Source organism: Hippocampus bargibanti, linkage group LG09 (assembly GCF_051943395.1).
Source record: "Hippocampus bargibanti isolate YZ-2025 linkage group LG09, ASM5194339v1, whole genome shotgun sequence".
Lineage (NCBI taxonomy): Eukaryota > Metazoa > Chordata > Actinopteri > Syngnathiformes > Syngnathidae > Hippocampus > Hippocampus bargibanti.
Window position 1 is genome coordinate 20,105,579 of NC_142742.1, and position 13,574 is coordinate 20,119,152.

At 41.3% G+C, this 13,574-nt stretch overlaps 1 protein-coding gene across 2 annotated transcripts in view; it reads left to right on the top strand.

Moving 5' to 3' along the window:
* The window catches only part of LOC148893917 (leucine-rich repeat and fibronectin type-III domain-containing protein 2), a 171,763-nt gene that overhangs the window by 150,746 nt on the left and 7,443 nt on the right, over nucleotides 1-13,574 (top strand). For both annotated transcript variants that reach the window (XM_089004844.1, XM_089004845.1), the window contains exon 3: nucleotides 704-2,100. In XM_089004844.1, the coding sequence (XP_088860970.1) occupies nucleotides 725-2,100 (1,376 nt within the window). In that variant the 5' untranslated portion in view covers nucleotides 704-724. The remainder of the gene's footprint in view (nucleotides 1-703; nucleotides 2,101-13,574) is intronic.

The following is a 13,574-nucleotide window of genomic DNA, read 5'->3' on the forward strand; positions in this document are numbered from 1 at the left end:
CACCGCCGTACGAGAAGTCCAAAAAATATACACACAAACCGGCTTTTATCGCTGTCAAGTCACGTGATGTCGCGTCCGTGGCTAGGTTGCCAGATCAGTTCAGTATTACAGCGTTACATAAAATGAGGATACAATCTAACTTTCTCAACAGAAAGTATTTAGGAGTGACAATACATATATTGTGGATGGCATCATTGATATGGTGATTGAAATAAGTGAATTTCACATGTTGATTTGTAGATATATTTATAACATTCACCAATAGTCCGGAATGAAATGGAAAAAATATAACAGTTGATCTCATGTTATGTATATTCATTATTGTTTTCAAAATACAATATCGACTACTCATTCATCATCGAACCTCGGGTTGATTTAAACTATCCTCATGTGATTCATCACTTCTATCTTGCATTGCAAATCTGCAGGAACCAAGCTCGTCAAAGAGAAGGCAAAAAACACAATAATAATGTGATTATTGCAAACAATTGCACGTGTCTGCAGAGGCCAGACCTCTTAGTTTGTGAATTAGACTTTCTGTACACAAGCATTTGTTTGTGTCGATTTTCATGGAAAGTGCTTTTAGGGATTTTGTTGTTCACAAACTTACTGCAAGTACTACGACAAATGTCCATGCTAATAATGTATGTGCCATATTATAGATTATCCAAATTGATCAACATTTTCATTGTCATTTCTACAGGTCTACTTTGTATGAACTAACATGGACAAAGTGGTCATCAGTCTCCTGCTGCTGGGCATCACGTTTACAATGGTCCACGCATGTCCCAAATACTGTGTGTGCCAGAACCTCTCAGAATCTCTCGGGACGCTTTGTCCCTCCAAAGGCCTCCTCTTTGTCCCGCCTGACATTGATCGGCACACAGTGGAACTACGACTGGGCGGCAACTTTATCCTCAAGATAACCACTCAGGACTTTGTCAACATGACTGGTCTGGTAGACCTCACCTTGTCTCGTAACACGATCAGCACGATCCAGCCGTTTTCCTTCATCGACCTGGAAACCCTGAGATCTCTTCACCTTGACACCAACAGATTGACTGAGCTGGGGCCAGATGACCTCAGAGGTCTAATCAACCTTCAGCATCTGATCCTCAACAACAATCAGCTGAGTCGCATCTCCAAATCCGCCTTTGATGACCTGTTGTTGACACTTGAAGATCTTGACATGTCGTATAACAACCTACGCAGCGTGCCTTGGGAAGCCATTCGCAAGATGGTCAACCTCCATCAGATGAGTCTGGACCATAATCTTATCTCATTTATTGCCGAGGGGACTTTTACAGACCTGGAAAAATTGGCTCGTTTGGACCTTACTTCCAACCGTTTGCAGAAGCTTCCCCCGGACCCTATCTTTGCACGCTCTCAAACAAGCATTGGCATGAGTACTCCATACATTCCACCATTATCCCTCAGCTTTGGTGGGAACCCACTGCACTGCAACTGTGAGGTGCTTTGGCTTCGGAGGCTCGAACGAGACGATGACATGGAAACTTGTGCTTCTCCTACAAGTGTGAAAGGACGCTACTTTTGGTCTGTCCAAGAGGAGGAATTTGTTTGTGAGCCTCCCCTCATCACACAGCATACAAACAAATTGCTCGTGCTAGAGGGCCAAACCGCTAGTCTCCGCTGCAAGGCAGTTGGAGATCCAATGCCAACTGTGCACTGGGTTGCGCCTGATGATCGACTGATCAGCAACTCCTCTCGAGCAACTTTATATGATAATGGCACCCTTGATATCACAGTCACAACATCCAAGGATTATGGTACATTTACATGTATAGCTGCGAATGCTGCTGGCGAATCAACAGCCTCCATAGAGCTCTCAATCATACAACTCCCTCACCTCACAAATGGTACAAACCGTACCACCCAGTCTAAGTCTGGTCTTTCAGACATAACAAGCTCAACCAAAATGAGTAAAGGGGAGCCTAAAATTCTGCCTGAGAATGTAGTATCTGTCTCAGAAGTGGCCTCGGCTTCAGCCCTAATTAAATGGACTGTCGGTAAATCTACACCAAAGGTCAAAATGTATCAGCTTCAGTACAATTGTTCTGAGGATGAAGTTCTCATTTACAGGTAAGAACTATGAAGCAGTAACCCTGGAATAAAACGTTTTAGTCTCTAACAAATTGTTTTCTGAATTGGTACTTCAAGCTACGAATTAATTGAAGTTTTCTTCATCAATCTTGCAAGTGTTTTTTTTTTTTTTTTTTTTTTTTGCATTTTCACCATTTTTTGCGGACTACAGAGCACACCTCATCCATTACTTTTTAAAGAAAAAACAATTTTGTCTATAAACTGCATATGCCCAAATCAAAACATGAGATGTTTATAAAGAAAGACGGTACACAGAAAAAGTTTTAATCATACACCTTAACTTTTCTATCAAACCAGTGTCTGTTACGCAGCAGCAACACAACAAGCATTAGGGTAGCAACACAGCCCGAATAGGGCTGGTTAAAAAAAACATACCATAAACTCACTGAGATGGCAGTAACAGTAGCAACACATTAGTATTCGCTAAGAAGTCTGGGTACAAAAACATACTAAGTCACTAAACACTCACTAACAGGGATGGTTATAAAAGCATAGAAAGTCACTGAGAGCCATCCATCTTCCTTGTGCTGTCCTCTCCGTCATGCAGCAGACCGGCTTTTCGAAACCTGTTGGTGACGGTTGATTTTTTTTTCACACTGCTGCACACTGTAAGGATTCACTGGCAGACTTGTGCAAAAGCTGATATTCGCGTTCGGCCAGTTGTGGTAAACGATTTCTCGCCGCTGGTTATAAAGCCTTCCATTCAACTAGGAGGGCTACTTAAAATGCACAATTCACACGCATGGATACATTCCTTGCGTCTTCCTCGGCACATATATTCGCCCTGTCTCACTCTTACCTTCAGTGCTCGAGCACCCCGTTAGAAAATAATGCGTACATTGGCCACATCGTTGTATAAACCGCAAGGTTCAAAGATTGTGACAAAAATTGCGGCTTATAGTCCGGAAATTACAGTAATTGTAAACCAAATTATCATACAGGCGTCCACTTACACTCAATAAAAAATAGCTTTGAGACTATTACTGAAGATGTCTGAGCCCCGTGAAACTTATTTCAGATGACAAATGAGAGAAAAGACAATGACATTAAGGAATACAATTGAGTTGAAAAAAAGCGACAGGGAGAAAAAAACGTTCAGTTCTAATATGTCAACACACTTTGTCACACAGATTAAAGATGTTGCCCATTGTTTGCAGGATTCCTCCTTTTGCAACATTATTTGTGGTGACAGAATCTCCTTTGCAGTCTTGAACTATTTCAAACAAATTGCCCATGAAAACATTCGGCCTCTTCATACTTAGATTTTGGCACCCATGTGATTACTGTTCAGTGACACTGTCGCTGGTGCACGTTTTGTGGGCAGAGTCCAATCCTTGAACTGCAGACCCATCTACAGGTGGCACAAGAGAACCCGCATACCAAGAGGATGCCAACTGCCAGCTGGTGTTGTTCAAACTGCATTTCGCTCCATCTGTCTTGGTTGGTTTGGTATATTTGAGGTTCTGTGGTGGCACAAGTGATCTGCCAGGTTTGTCTGTTGAGTGCATAATTGTGGTGTTGATGTTGGCTCACTGTGTGGTGTTGATGTTGGCTCACTTTTTGAGATCCTTTGGTGTCGTCTTCAGGCGCCATATTGGCCCCCTCTGCACCTCTCAGTTTGCCATGGTGGACCTGATGAGGCATGTGGTTGGTGGGCATGTGGATGGTGTGTCTAATCCAATGAAGAGATTTATTGGAGTTGAGACAGAGAGAGAGAGAGAAAGAGAGAGAGAGAGAGAGAGAGAGAGAGAGAGAGAGAGAGAGAGAGAGAGAGAGAGAGAGAGAGAGAGAGAGAGAGAGAGAGAGAGAGAGAGAGAGAGAGAGAGAGAGAGAGAGAGAGAGAGAGAGAGAGAGAGAGAGAGAGAGACATACAAAGAGATAGTGAGTCACTCAGAATCTTGGCCTATCTGTTCTCAACCACCTTTACAGGTTTCTGCTATCTTGATTCTGGGACGTATAGTCAATATTTCCACTTTCCCTGCTGCTGGGTTATGCCATTCCATATTTGCCTTTTCCACTACTTTTTTATACTCAGCTGTGATATGGTGTACCATCACTGGGGCTTTGTTGCATAGCTTGCACCAAAGATTGCACTCATAGATGTGGTAGAAACCAGTGTCTATGTTCTTGTATTAATTGTCTAGTCTAGCCTTTTTCAGCCACATGTATGTTTTGACAATCTCAGCCACTTCAATTTGTCTGTGGTACATACTATGCAGATGCTTGTCTATTGCTACTTCTCCCTCTTGGGATTCAGTTGCCTGAGGCATTCACTAAGTGGGTTCTCCCTTGGGGCCATCATCTTAATGTATTCTTTGAGGCTTGTTGTTTCCTCCTAGTTGGTGATAATGATGCTTAGTAGACCATACTCGCCGCACACAAGTCAGATTCGGGATGCAGGACTTCGTTTGAATCACTCTGTGTGTTGTCGGGAGTCTTCTTGGTTTGATATCAATGGCTTGCAACACTTCTATTGGCCAGGGTTGCTATGATTACCGGTAAGACGTAGGTGATAATGTCCAGGATCGTATTCTTGCCGTTCAGTTGGATGTGCAGTATCTACCTCTTACTCATTAGCTATTTGACCGTGGCAGCCCTTCGAGCCGCTATTTGCTTGTGTCTTGTATTTGAGGCTGTACTGCAAATGTGCTGCTGTGGGGTTATTAAATCATTTTGGTTGTGATCATTTTCCCCTCAATACTGTACAGCTTGTAAGATGAATCGGGAGTTGATATTAAGCTTGTTCTTGAGATACCGCTTGATGTCATTCATGTAGAGGCAGAAGCTGATTGTTATGTAGCTTCTTAACGGGTACTCGAAGCCACCCATGGTTATGATCTGAGTTAAACCCCATACCCCTATGTCAAAGTCAGTGATCTTACCCGACTGAGCGCTCCAGCTATTACCCAAAAACCAGGTCATGGAAAAGGAAACTTGAAGAAAATATAATTGGAGTCTTGTTTTCTCTCCCGTTTTGTGTTAATTAAAGAAATGCAAATCAGATCAAGATTTTTTTTTTCTCCATTTCTTAGTATCAACAAAAAATGGGAGCCAACTCGTTTGCCATTAAACAGAAACAGCAAGACTGCCTCCTAACATATATAGGAGGAATGAATAAAAAAATAATAATAATAATAATAATAATAATAATAATAATAATAATAATAATAATAATAATAATTTTATTTATGAGCACATTTCATAGCTCTCAAGGATATTTTACAATCACAAAACAGTGACATAAATATAACTACAGATAACATTATAAATGAAAACAAGAGATAAAACTATACAGAGAATACAATTTTCAATAGGTGGGTTTTGAGATGGGATTTGAAGGTGGGAAGAGAGAGGGAATGAGAGGGGACAGAAGTTTGTAGAAGATCAGATAGGTATTGGGGGGGAGTTATGGATGGCTTTAAATGTATAAAGAAGTATTTTGAAGTAAATTCTAAGTTTGACCGGGAACCAGTGGAGCTTTTGGAGGACGGGGGTGATGTAGTGAAAGGATGAGATTCTGGTGATTATCCGAGCTGCAGAATTCTGGACTAGTTGTAGTTTGTGGAGAAATTTGTGAGGGACACCAAGGAGAAGTGAATTGTAATAATCAATGCGGGAGGTGACCAGACTGTGGAGGAGGACAGCACTGGAGAGAGGGGTGAGAGATGGACGGAGACGATTGATATTGCGGAGGTGAAAGTAAGCGGTTCGGGTTATATTATTTATATGGGAGTGGAAAGACAATGAGCTGTCGAGGATGACACCGAGGCGCTTAACCTGAGGAGAGGAGGACACAGTTGAATTGTCAATAGTGAGGAAGAAACTGTTGGCTTTGTGTAAGGTGGATTTGGTGCCGACCAGGAGAAGTTTTTTTTTTTTTTTTTGCTGTTGAGTTTGAGCTAGTTATGGATAAACCATGATTAAATTTCTGAGAGGCAGAGTAAAAGGAATGAAGGTGGAAGAGAGGCGTCGGGTTTGCTGGAGAGGTAGAGGTGGGTGTCATCTGCAAAGCAATGACCGTGTATCCCACATTTCCGGAAAATATTTTCGAAGGGAAGAAGGTAGATAAGGTAGGAGGGTCCCAGGACAGAGCCTTGGGGCATACCAGAAGACACAGGGGAGGACTGTGAAATGAAGGAGTTGATAAGGATGAACTGAGAGTGGCCACTGAGATAAGAATGGAATCAGCGATGGGGTGTGTGGGTGACACCTATGGAGGAAAGTCTATTAAGTAGGATGGGGTGAGATCAAGGAGGATGAGAATGGAGAGTAAACCGGCATATGCTGCCATAAGAAGGTCCTTTGTAAGAGAGCTGATTCTGTACTGTGGCTGAGGCGGAAACCAAACTGGAATTGTTCTAATAAATTATTGTGAGTGAGGTGAGAGTAAAGCTGAGAGCAGACACTTTTTTCAAGAATTTTGGAAATAAAAGGAAGATGAGAAATGGGGCGTAAGTTATTGAAATCGTTGGGATCTGAACCATTTTTTTAAGAATGTTTTGAATTTTTGTGATTGATCTTGAAAACCCAGTTTTTTCCCCTCAAAAATAAATGCACATGGCCACAAATCCATAAATGCAACAATTAAATATTAACACACAATAAGTCATATTTCTGGACTTGAAGAAAATGTTATATTTTATAAGAAAATTGATATTTGTGGATCTGGTATGTAGTTATATTTGTATATATAGCTTGTTTGTGGAACCAGCCAGATGTGAACTTGTAATTTTTGCAAAGCATCCACTGCAACCTTTAATGTTAAATGTTAAATACTGTATCTCAAAATGTCACTTCTTTTTGTACGATAATGTTGTTACCTTGGCTACGTGTAGTCTTTCACTGCATGCTATAGCAATGTACTCTTGTGGAGTCCTCACTCCAACTTCCATGCTTGGTTGGTTTGTCACCTCTTTCTTCTGTAAAGTGTGAACACACAGATGCTGCCACATATCTTCCATTTCACTTCTGTAAAGTGTGAACACACAGATGCTGCCACATATCTTCCATTTCACTTGAAGCTTTACCAGCGAAAAAGAAAAGAAATAAAAAAATCGGCTCCCCGGTATCAACATTCACTTGAAAGAATCGGCTCCAAAACAGAATCTTCATAGAATGACTTAACTTTTTTTCTGACATAACACTACATATAAACCTCATGGTACTATGTGGAAAAGGTATGTGAATCTTTGAACTTAATAATAAGTTCGCTCTCCTGTAGGAGCAATAACTTCGACCAAATGTTCCCTGTAGTTGCATGTCGGACCTGCCCAATGGCTTGGAGGAAAATTGAATCATTCCTCTTTACAAAACTGTTTCAGTTCAGCAATATTATTCGGATAGTTGGTGGTCACTCTCTTGATGTCATGCCACAGCCAGAGATGCCAAGTGTTCCGGTTTGGAAGTATTTTGTGATGCGCATTCCCCATCTGTTAGGCACTTATTGTGAAGTCGAAAATGTTCCACCTAATGATGAGATGACATGCTTGGTTGATTAACTTGGAGTTTGCAAATTGATTAGTGAGACAAGATTTTGAGTCTATCAGTCACCAAAATGGCATAATATTTTTTGGCCTCATCACATTTTACTTGTGGGGAAAAGTACATTCATACCTCGAAAATGTTGGAATTTTCAGACTATAAAAAGCCACAACAGCTATATATTACCATAAAAACTCATTTGTGCACGAGGACTAAGAGCACGTCTCCACCTTATTCATTACTTATATTCTAATTGTCGGTAGATGTTTTTTAGCAAAAAAAAATGGAGGACACCGCATACCAGAAACTTTCCCACACTTGTTATCACACAAAGCAAATTCATAGAAGACTTGATGGTGGTCACAATGCAGGTATTTATTGCATTTCTGCCCTTTGCTAAAATGAAATACAATTAAAGATGATTTTTCGGCTCTAAGTCTCCCTGACACACACACACACACACACACACACACACACGCACACAGGCACACACACAGATGGCTTTGTCTCTCTCTCTCTCGCTCTTTCTCTCTCTCTCTCTCTCTCTCTCTCTCTCTCTCTCTCTCTCTCTCTCTCTCGCTCTATCAACTAATCACAAAACTGAGGGCAGACTTCCATTTTCATTGAACGACTGTGCCATTTTTAATTTCATCTGTCATTGTGGCTACATTGGTTAAATCTACTTATCCCTTGGTAAATATCCATAAATATACTGCATCACATTAAATCAGAATCAGACAATGCCATAGTGGATGGCTGATGCCACCACAGAGTCATAGAAAGTCTTTAGGAGTGACCCCTGAACTCCAAAAGACCTCAGTTTCCTGAGTAGGAAGAGGCGACTCTGTCCCTTTTTGATTAGGGCATCCTAATAAAATCCAAAATCTGGTATTCAAAGAGAAAAAAAAAACGTCGACCTGTGTGGGTTATCTCTATGTTTCCTCCCACATTCAAAAAGCATGCATCATAGGTTAATGGACCACTCAAAAACGTCTATAGGCATGATTCTGAGTGTGAATTGTTCATCTCTCTCTGTGGGGCCTGCAATTGGCTGGTAACCGGTTCAGGATGTCACCGGTCTTCTGCAAAGAGATGGCTCAGATAGGTTCCAGCACCCCCTGTAACCGTTGTGAGCATAAAGCAGATTGGAAAATTGATTGATCAGGAATATATTTATGGCTTTCTGGTGTTTGTTGTTTAGACACAAATGTTCCTGATGTGAAAGACAAAAAAATACGTATTTACTTCTGTTGAAGACTTTCACTTTTGGATTTGCTTTTGTCAGTTGGGTTGTTATCTTGTATCATCATATCTATGTTGTATCATCTTTTGCTCAGCTTCAACTGACAAACTTCTCTTAACTTCTCCTTCAATGTTAAACTTGTGAATTAATTCTTCCCTCAGTGAAAATATTTTTCTCCGCGGCAACACCTTTCTCCATACTGCACATCAGGATGAGGATGAAGTTGTGACAGTGTGTGCCCTGCCCGAGTTTGTCATCCAAATTTAATTTTCCACACCATAGTTTGTTAGTAGTGCTACGCGACATCCATACACTTTAAAAACTGCAGTCGTGTTCATCTTACTCTGTGGTGTTCTACAACGGCATCCATTTGTGCATAAGTATTTTAATGACAAGTTTTCTAACTTCCAAATTTTAACAAATGCTAAGACTCAAGTATTCTTCTTGGAATCATTGAGTGTTGAATTCCAGCATTATCTTCAGGGAATATCGACTCCTATGGAGGATAGAAACAATGCTGAAGTTTTTCCATGCTCTGACAACCTGTCATGCAGAAATAATACCTTTTGTGACCTGTTCTAGCTTCATGAATTATTATTTTTAGGGTTGCTTTTTGCAAAGAATAGTTCACATAAACTGAAGTGTTTTGAAGACATAAATGTCAAAAGTGGTGTTTTTAGTTGTTGTTTTCCAGGCAGAGCAGCTTCAACCATCTTGTCACATTAATTGGACTCAAGTTGGCTAATTTCTTACTGCAATTAGTCATTAGTGCACAGCAGGGGAACACAAATTCCACCCAAAAATTAATTAGGCACGTGAGATGAAATTGTAATATTAAAATAATCATATTGATATTTGATTACAAACAAATGATTTCCACAATAAGATTTAGAATAAGCACTTGAACAAAACTAAACATGACCACTCTCCCGTTTTCAATATACAGGTAACATCCGACTTACAGCTGGGTCTGTTCCGACCAAGCGGTTGTAAGTCAAAATGGTCCTAAATCAAAATTCATTCAAAATGTTGAATAGAGTTCTAAATGACTTGCAAACGATCTGATTCGGACGCCACGGGGGGGGGCGGGCGTGGGTCTGGGTCGTCGGTGTTCTACCGGTTGCCCTCTCCCCGGCGTTTCTCCCATTCTCTGCGCCGACGCGCGGCCCGAAGCAGAACAAACTGTCTCAATGAGGCGGCGCCACCGCCGCCGCCTCGGGCCCACGGCCGGCGCTGCGTTCTCGTCGCAGCAATCACATGCACCCAAGGGCCGACGCCCACCTCAGAACTAGTCCTGGCCGCGCTGCGGCCGGCGTCGGTGGACACTCCCCCCTCCGGTGCCATCACACAGTCGATTGCTGGGCCAGAGTGAGATGCTGGCCAGCTGGCCAAAATTATCATACGCGTTGCTCGCGTGTTGCGGTCCCAAGCATTGAATTAAAATACAAAATACAGTAAAGTCTCGTTATATCGATATTCAAGGGAGTCCGAAAAAATATCGATATAACCGGGACTATCGATATATCCGACCCTGTTTGCATGTAATTTTCTCTGTGCGTGCATAGAAATAGTATCGATATAACCGGGACTATCGATATATCCGATATCGATATAACGAGACTTTACTGTATAGGGTCTGGTGGTCGTGGTCTGTTCGTAAGTCTCGCCGGTCGGATGCTACCTGTGTTCGGTACATGACACACACACACACACACACACACACACAAATATAGAGCACCCATTTATATCTGAATGGGGGGTTATGTACAAATAAAGTTTGTTTAATTTCATTCATCAGCTTGTGAAAAAAGGACATACACAATGAATTGCAAGATGTCCCAAATATGGGGGGTGATCTGGGCTGTGATAGAGGTGCTTCAACACCAACAAAAATGGGATAGACACATTGACGGTTGCAATGATGAGATTGAATATGAATTATAGACGTGTGGGGGAAGGAAAAGATTGCACGAGGTTCCTCATGCATGAGGAAAAGTAGTCCCTTCCTTATTATGGAAAAAGGCAATTAACGATGAATAATGAACTGCAACGGCAGTGTTATATGCGTGGAAGAGGTAGTTCAGAAGGATCAAAGCTAAGTAGAGAGATAGATGAACAGCAAAACTGTCTATTTATAGATAATTATTGCCCTTTCTAAAGTGTTAGATGTATTTTGCAGCTTTGCAATAATGATAAATTATCGAAATCATATAATTATAATCACAAATTAAGCCGAGTCACTGATGCATAAGTGGTACACTGGCCTGACTTGTTGGCGGGTATTATGGGATCGCTTCCCACTCATTGACAATGTGGATTAAGGTGTAAATGGTAGTTTGTCTCCTTATGTTCCCTTCGACGAACTGGCGACCAGTTCAGGAAGTAGAATGCCATCCGCCAACTCTCCCCGACCCTGTACAAGATAAGTGGTGTTGAAAATGGATAGATGAATACATTCTGAGTAAATTAAAATACAATGTTTTACAGGAAGCTCTATAATGTGTACATGGTACTTTAAGTACAAGACTGTTTCTTGGACTGGCACTATATACTGTTTCATTCTTGGTCACCTCTCTAAATAGTCATTTTGGTTGTCTGTAGAAATCTTTGGGGAAGATGGGAGAAAGTTCTAGATAACATTAATTGCAACCCATCACTGCGCTGGGTTTTATGGCCTAGTGGCTTGAAGGAAACTCATGAAAGCCGTGAAGGAGTTTGTAAAAATACCTCAGGGACTTTCAGAGTGTGAAAAACACTCTTCGGCCCGCCGCACACCGAGCGATATGGCTAAGCGCAACTGAAATGGGCAACTACGGATGAATTACGATCAGCGACTCACACTCACATATCTGAAAACGGACAATTACAAAAGACCTGTGACCCTTGTGTTTATTTTTAATTGTTTTTTTTTTCTATTAATTAATTAGAAAAATCCATCCGTCTTTATTGGGGGCATCGCAGATGCTTGGTTCAGGTAACTTCCAATCATTGCAAACCTGTTGTATGTCTTGTTATGCCATTTGATATTTGTAAACTGATCCATGAGCAATTGTGATGTCATTTTCAGTTGACAGCAAGTGACAAGTTGGCCATAGGGATGGTTTGAACACAATGTACGTAAATAAGAATGTCATGTCAGTGGAGCCGAATAGACCATATTATTGCCTAGAAAGTGTTGACTTCCTCTTTCAGAGGCCGTTGGCAATGATTACCTCATTATTAACTGCATTTGTGCATTTTCGCAAAGGAGGCTTTCCACTAGATGATGAGCCCCCAAAACAGTTCAGTCAGCCTGTTGTGTAGGGGGCCATTGGCCTCAATTCTAAGCAGTGTTCGCGGGAAATTAGGCACGGCTTATCACCTGGACGGTGGTCATTCTGGGACATAGCCACAATTGACGAGAAAGTGTGACATGTCATACTCGACAAGGCTGAAGTATACGCCGAAACATGTCAGGTATTTGAACACCTACAATTGGATTGGATTGGATTGGATTTGCCTTTATTAGTCTCACAGTGGAGAAATTTACATTTCACAGCAGCAAAGTGATGAAAGGAAGGAAAGTAGAAAAACAAAATACATGAGCTGCTGGAAAGGCAGCCACTCTTGGGGCGCCGTCTTGAAGTCAAAAGAACAAAAAAAACTAAATAACAAATAATATGACAGCATAGAGACAATATGACAAAACAAAGACACAGAGAGATATTCATTCTTCAGGAGTTGCTGTACCCTCTTTGTGATGACATGAAGCAGTTCTAGATGAAAGAGGAGAGGATCAAAGCGTCTTTCCACCAGTGGATCAGGGACATCATGGTGGAATGTGCACCTCGACTACAATCTAAATGTTGAAAGCAAACACGCAGCTGTAGCATCCATTGACGAAAAGAGATTGTTTCACATCTCCTGTTCCACATAAATCTGCTTCAATTCCAAGCCGCAACAGTTCCACATACGCATCGGCGCTCTGCGCTGACGCTCCTTTCTTCTTATCACGGGTTCCTCAAGCCATGCATCCATCCAGCCGCAGACTGGCCAACTGCACTGACGTTTCCGCTAAACAAAGCGGGGCTGTGAAGATGCTGCCCATTACAGTCGCAAAAAAGCACAATGGCCCCTTTGGTGTCCAGCGATGTCAGTCGAATGGCTCCGACATTCCTCCCAAAAACAGTTCTGGCATATGCATGCTGCCGAAAAGGCGCAACCGCTCAGCACAGTCTCCTCCTTGATGAATGTCGTGGTCAAAAATGCTGAAAAACAATCCCAATCCGTTCCATACGACGCACAACACAAAGTGACAAAAGAAAACACAAAACAAGACAAAAACAACCAAAAAAAGCAAGGCTCATGAGAGCACTTGCTGAGGCTGCCTCCTCGGGTGCCATCTTGGACTTCTTAAAACAATACACTGTATGTAAGAAAATAATCTGTTTTAAATTAGATATCAAATAGACAGGATGAACTTCATACAACTATGACATTTCATATTTGTAATTTGTAAATGCGCAACAGTGAAGGGGAAAACTTACTTTCTACTCACTTTGAATACTGTATGTACATTAGTAGCACATGATTCAAAAATATTCAACAATATTTCAATGTATTATTTTTCAGAAAAAGAGGAGAAAATAAGGTTTCATTTTTAGCATGCCCTATAGAAGTACATTATCAAATCAGGTACCGTATTTTTGACATTATAAGGCACTTTTGTTTATAATATGCACCTTCATTG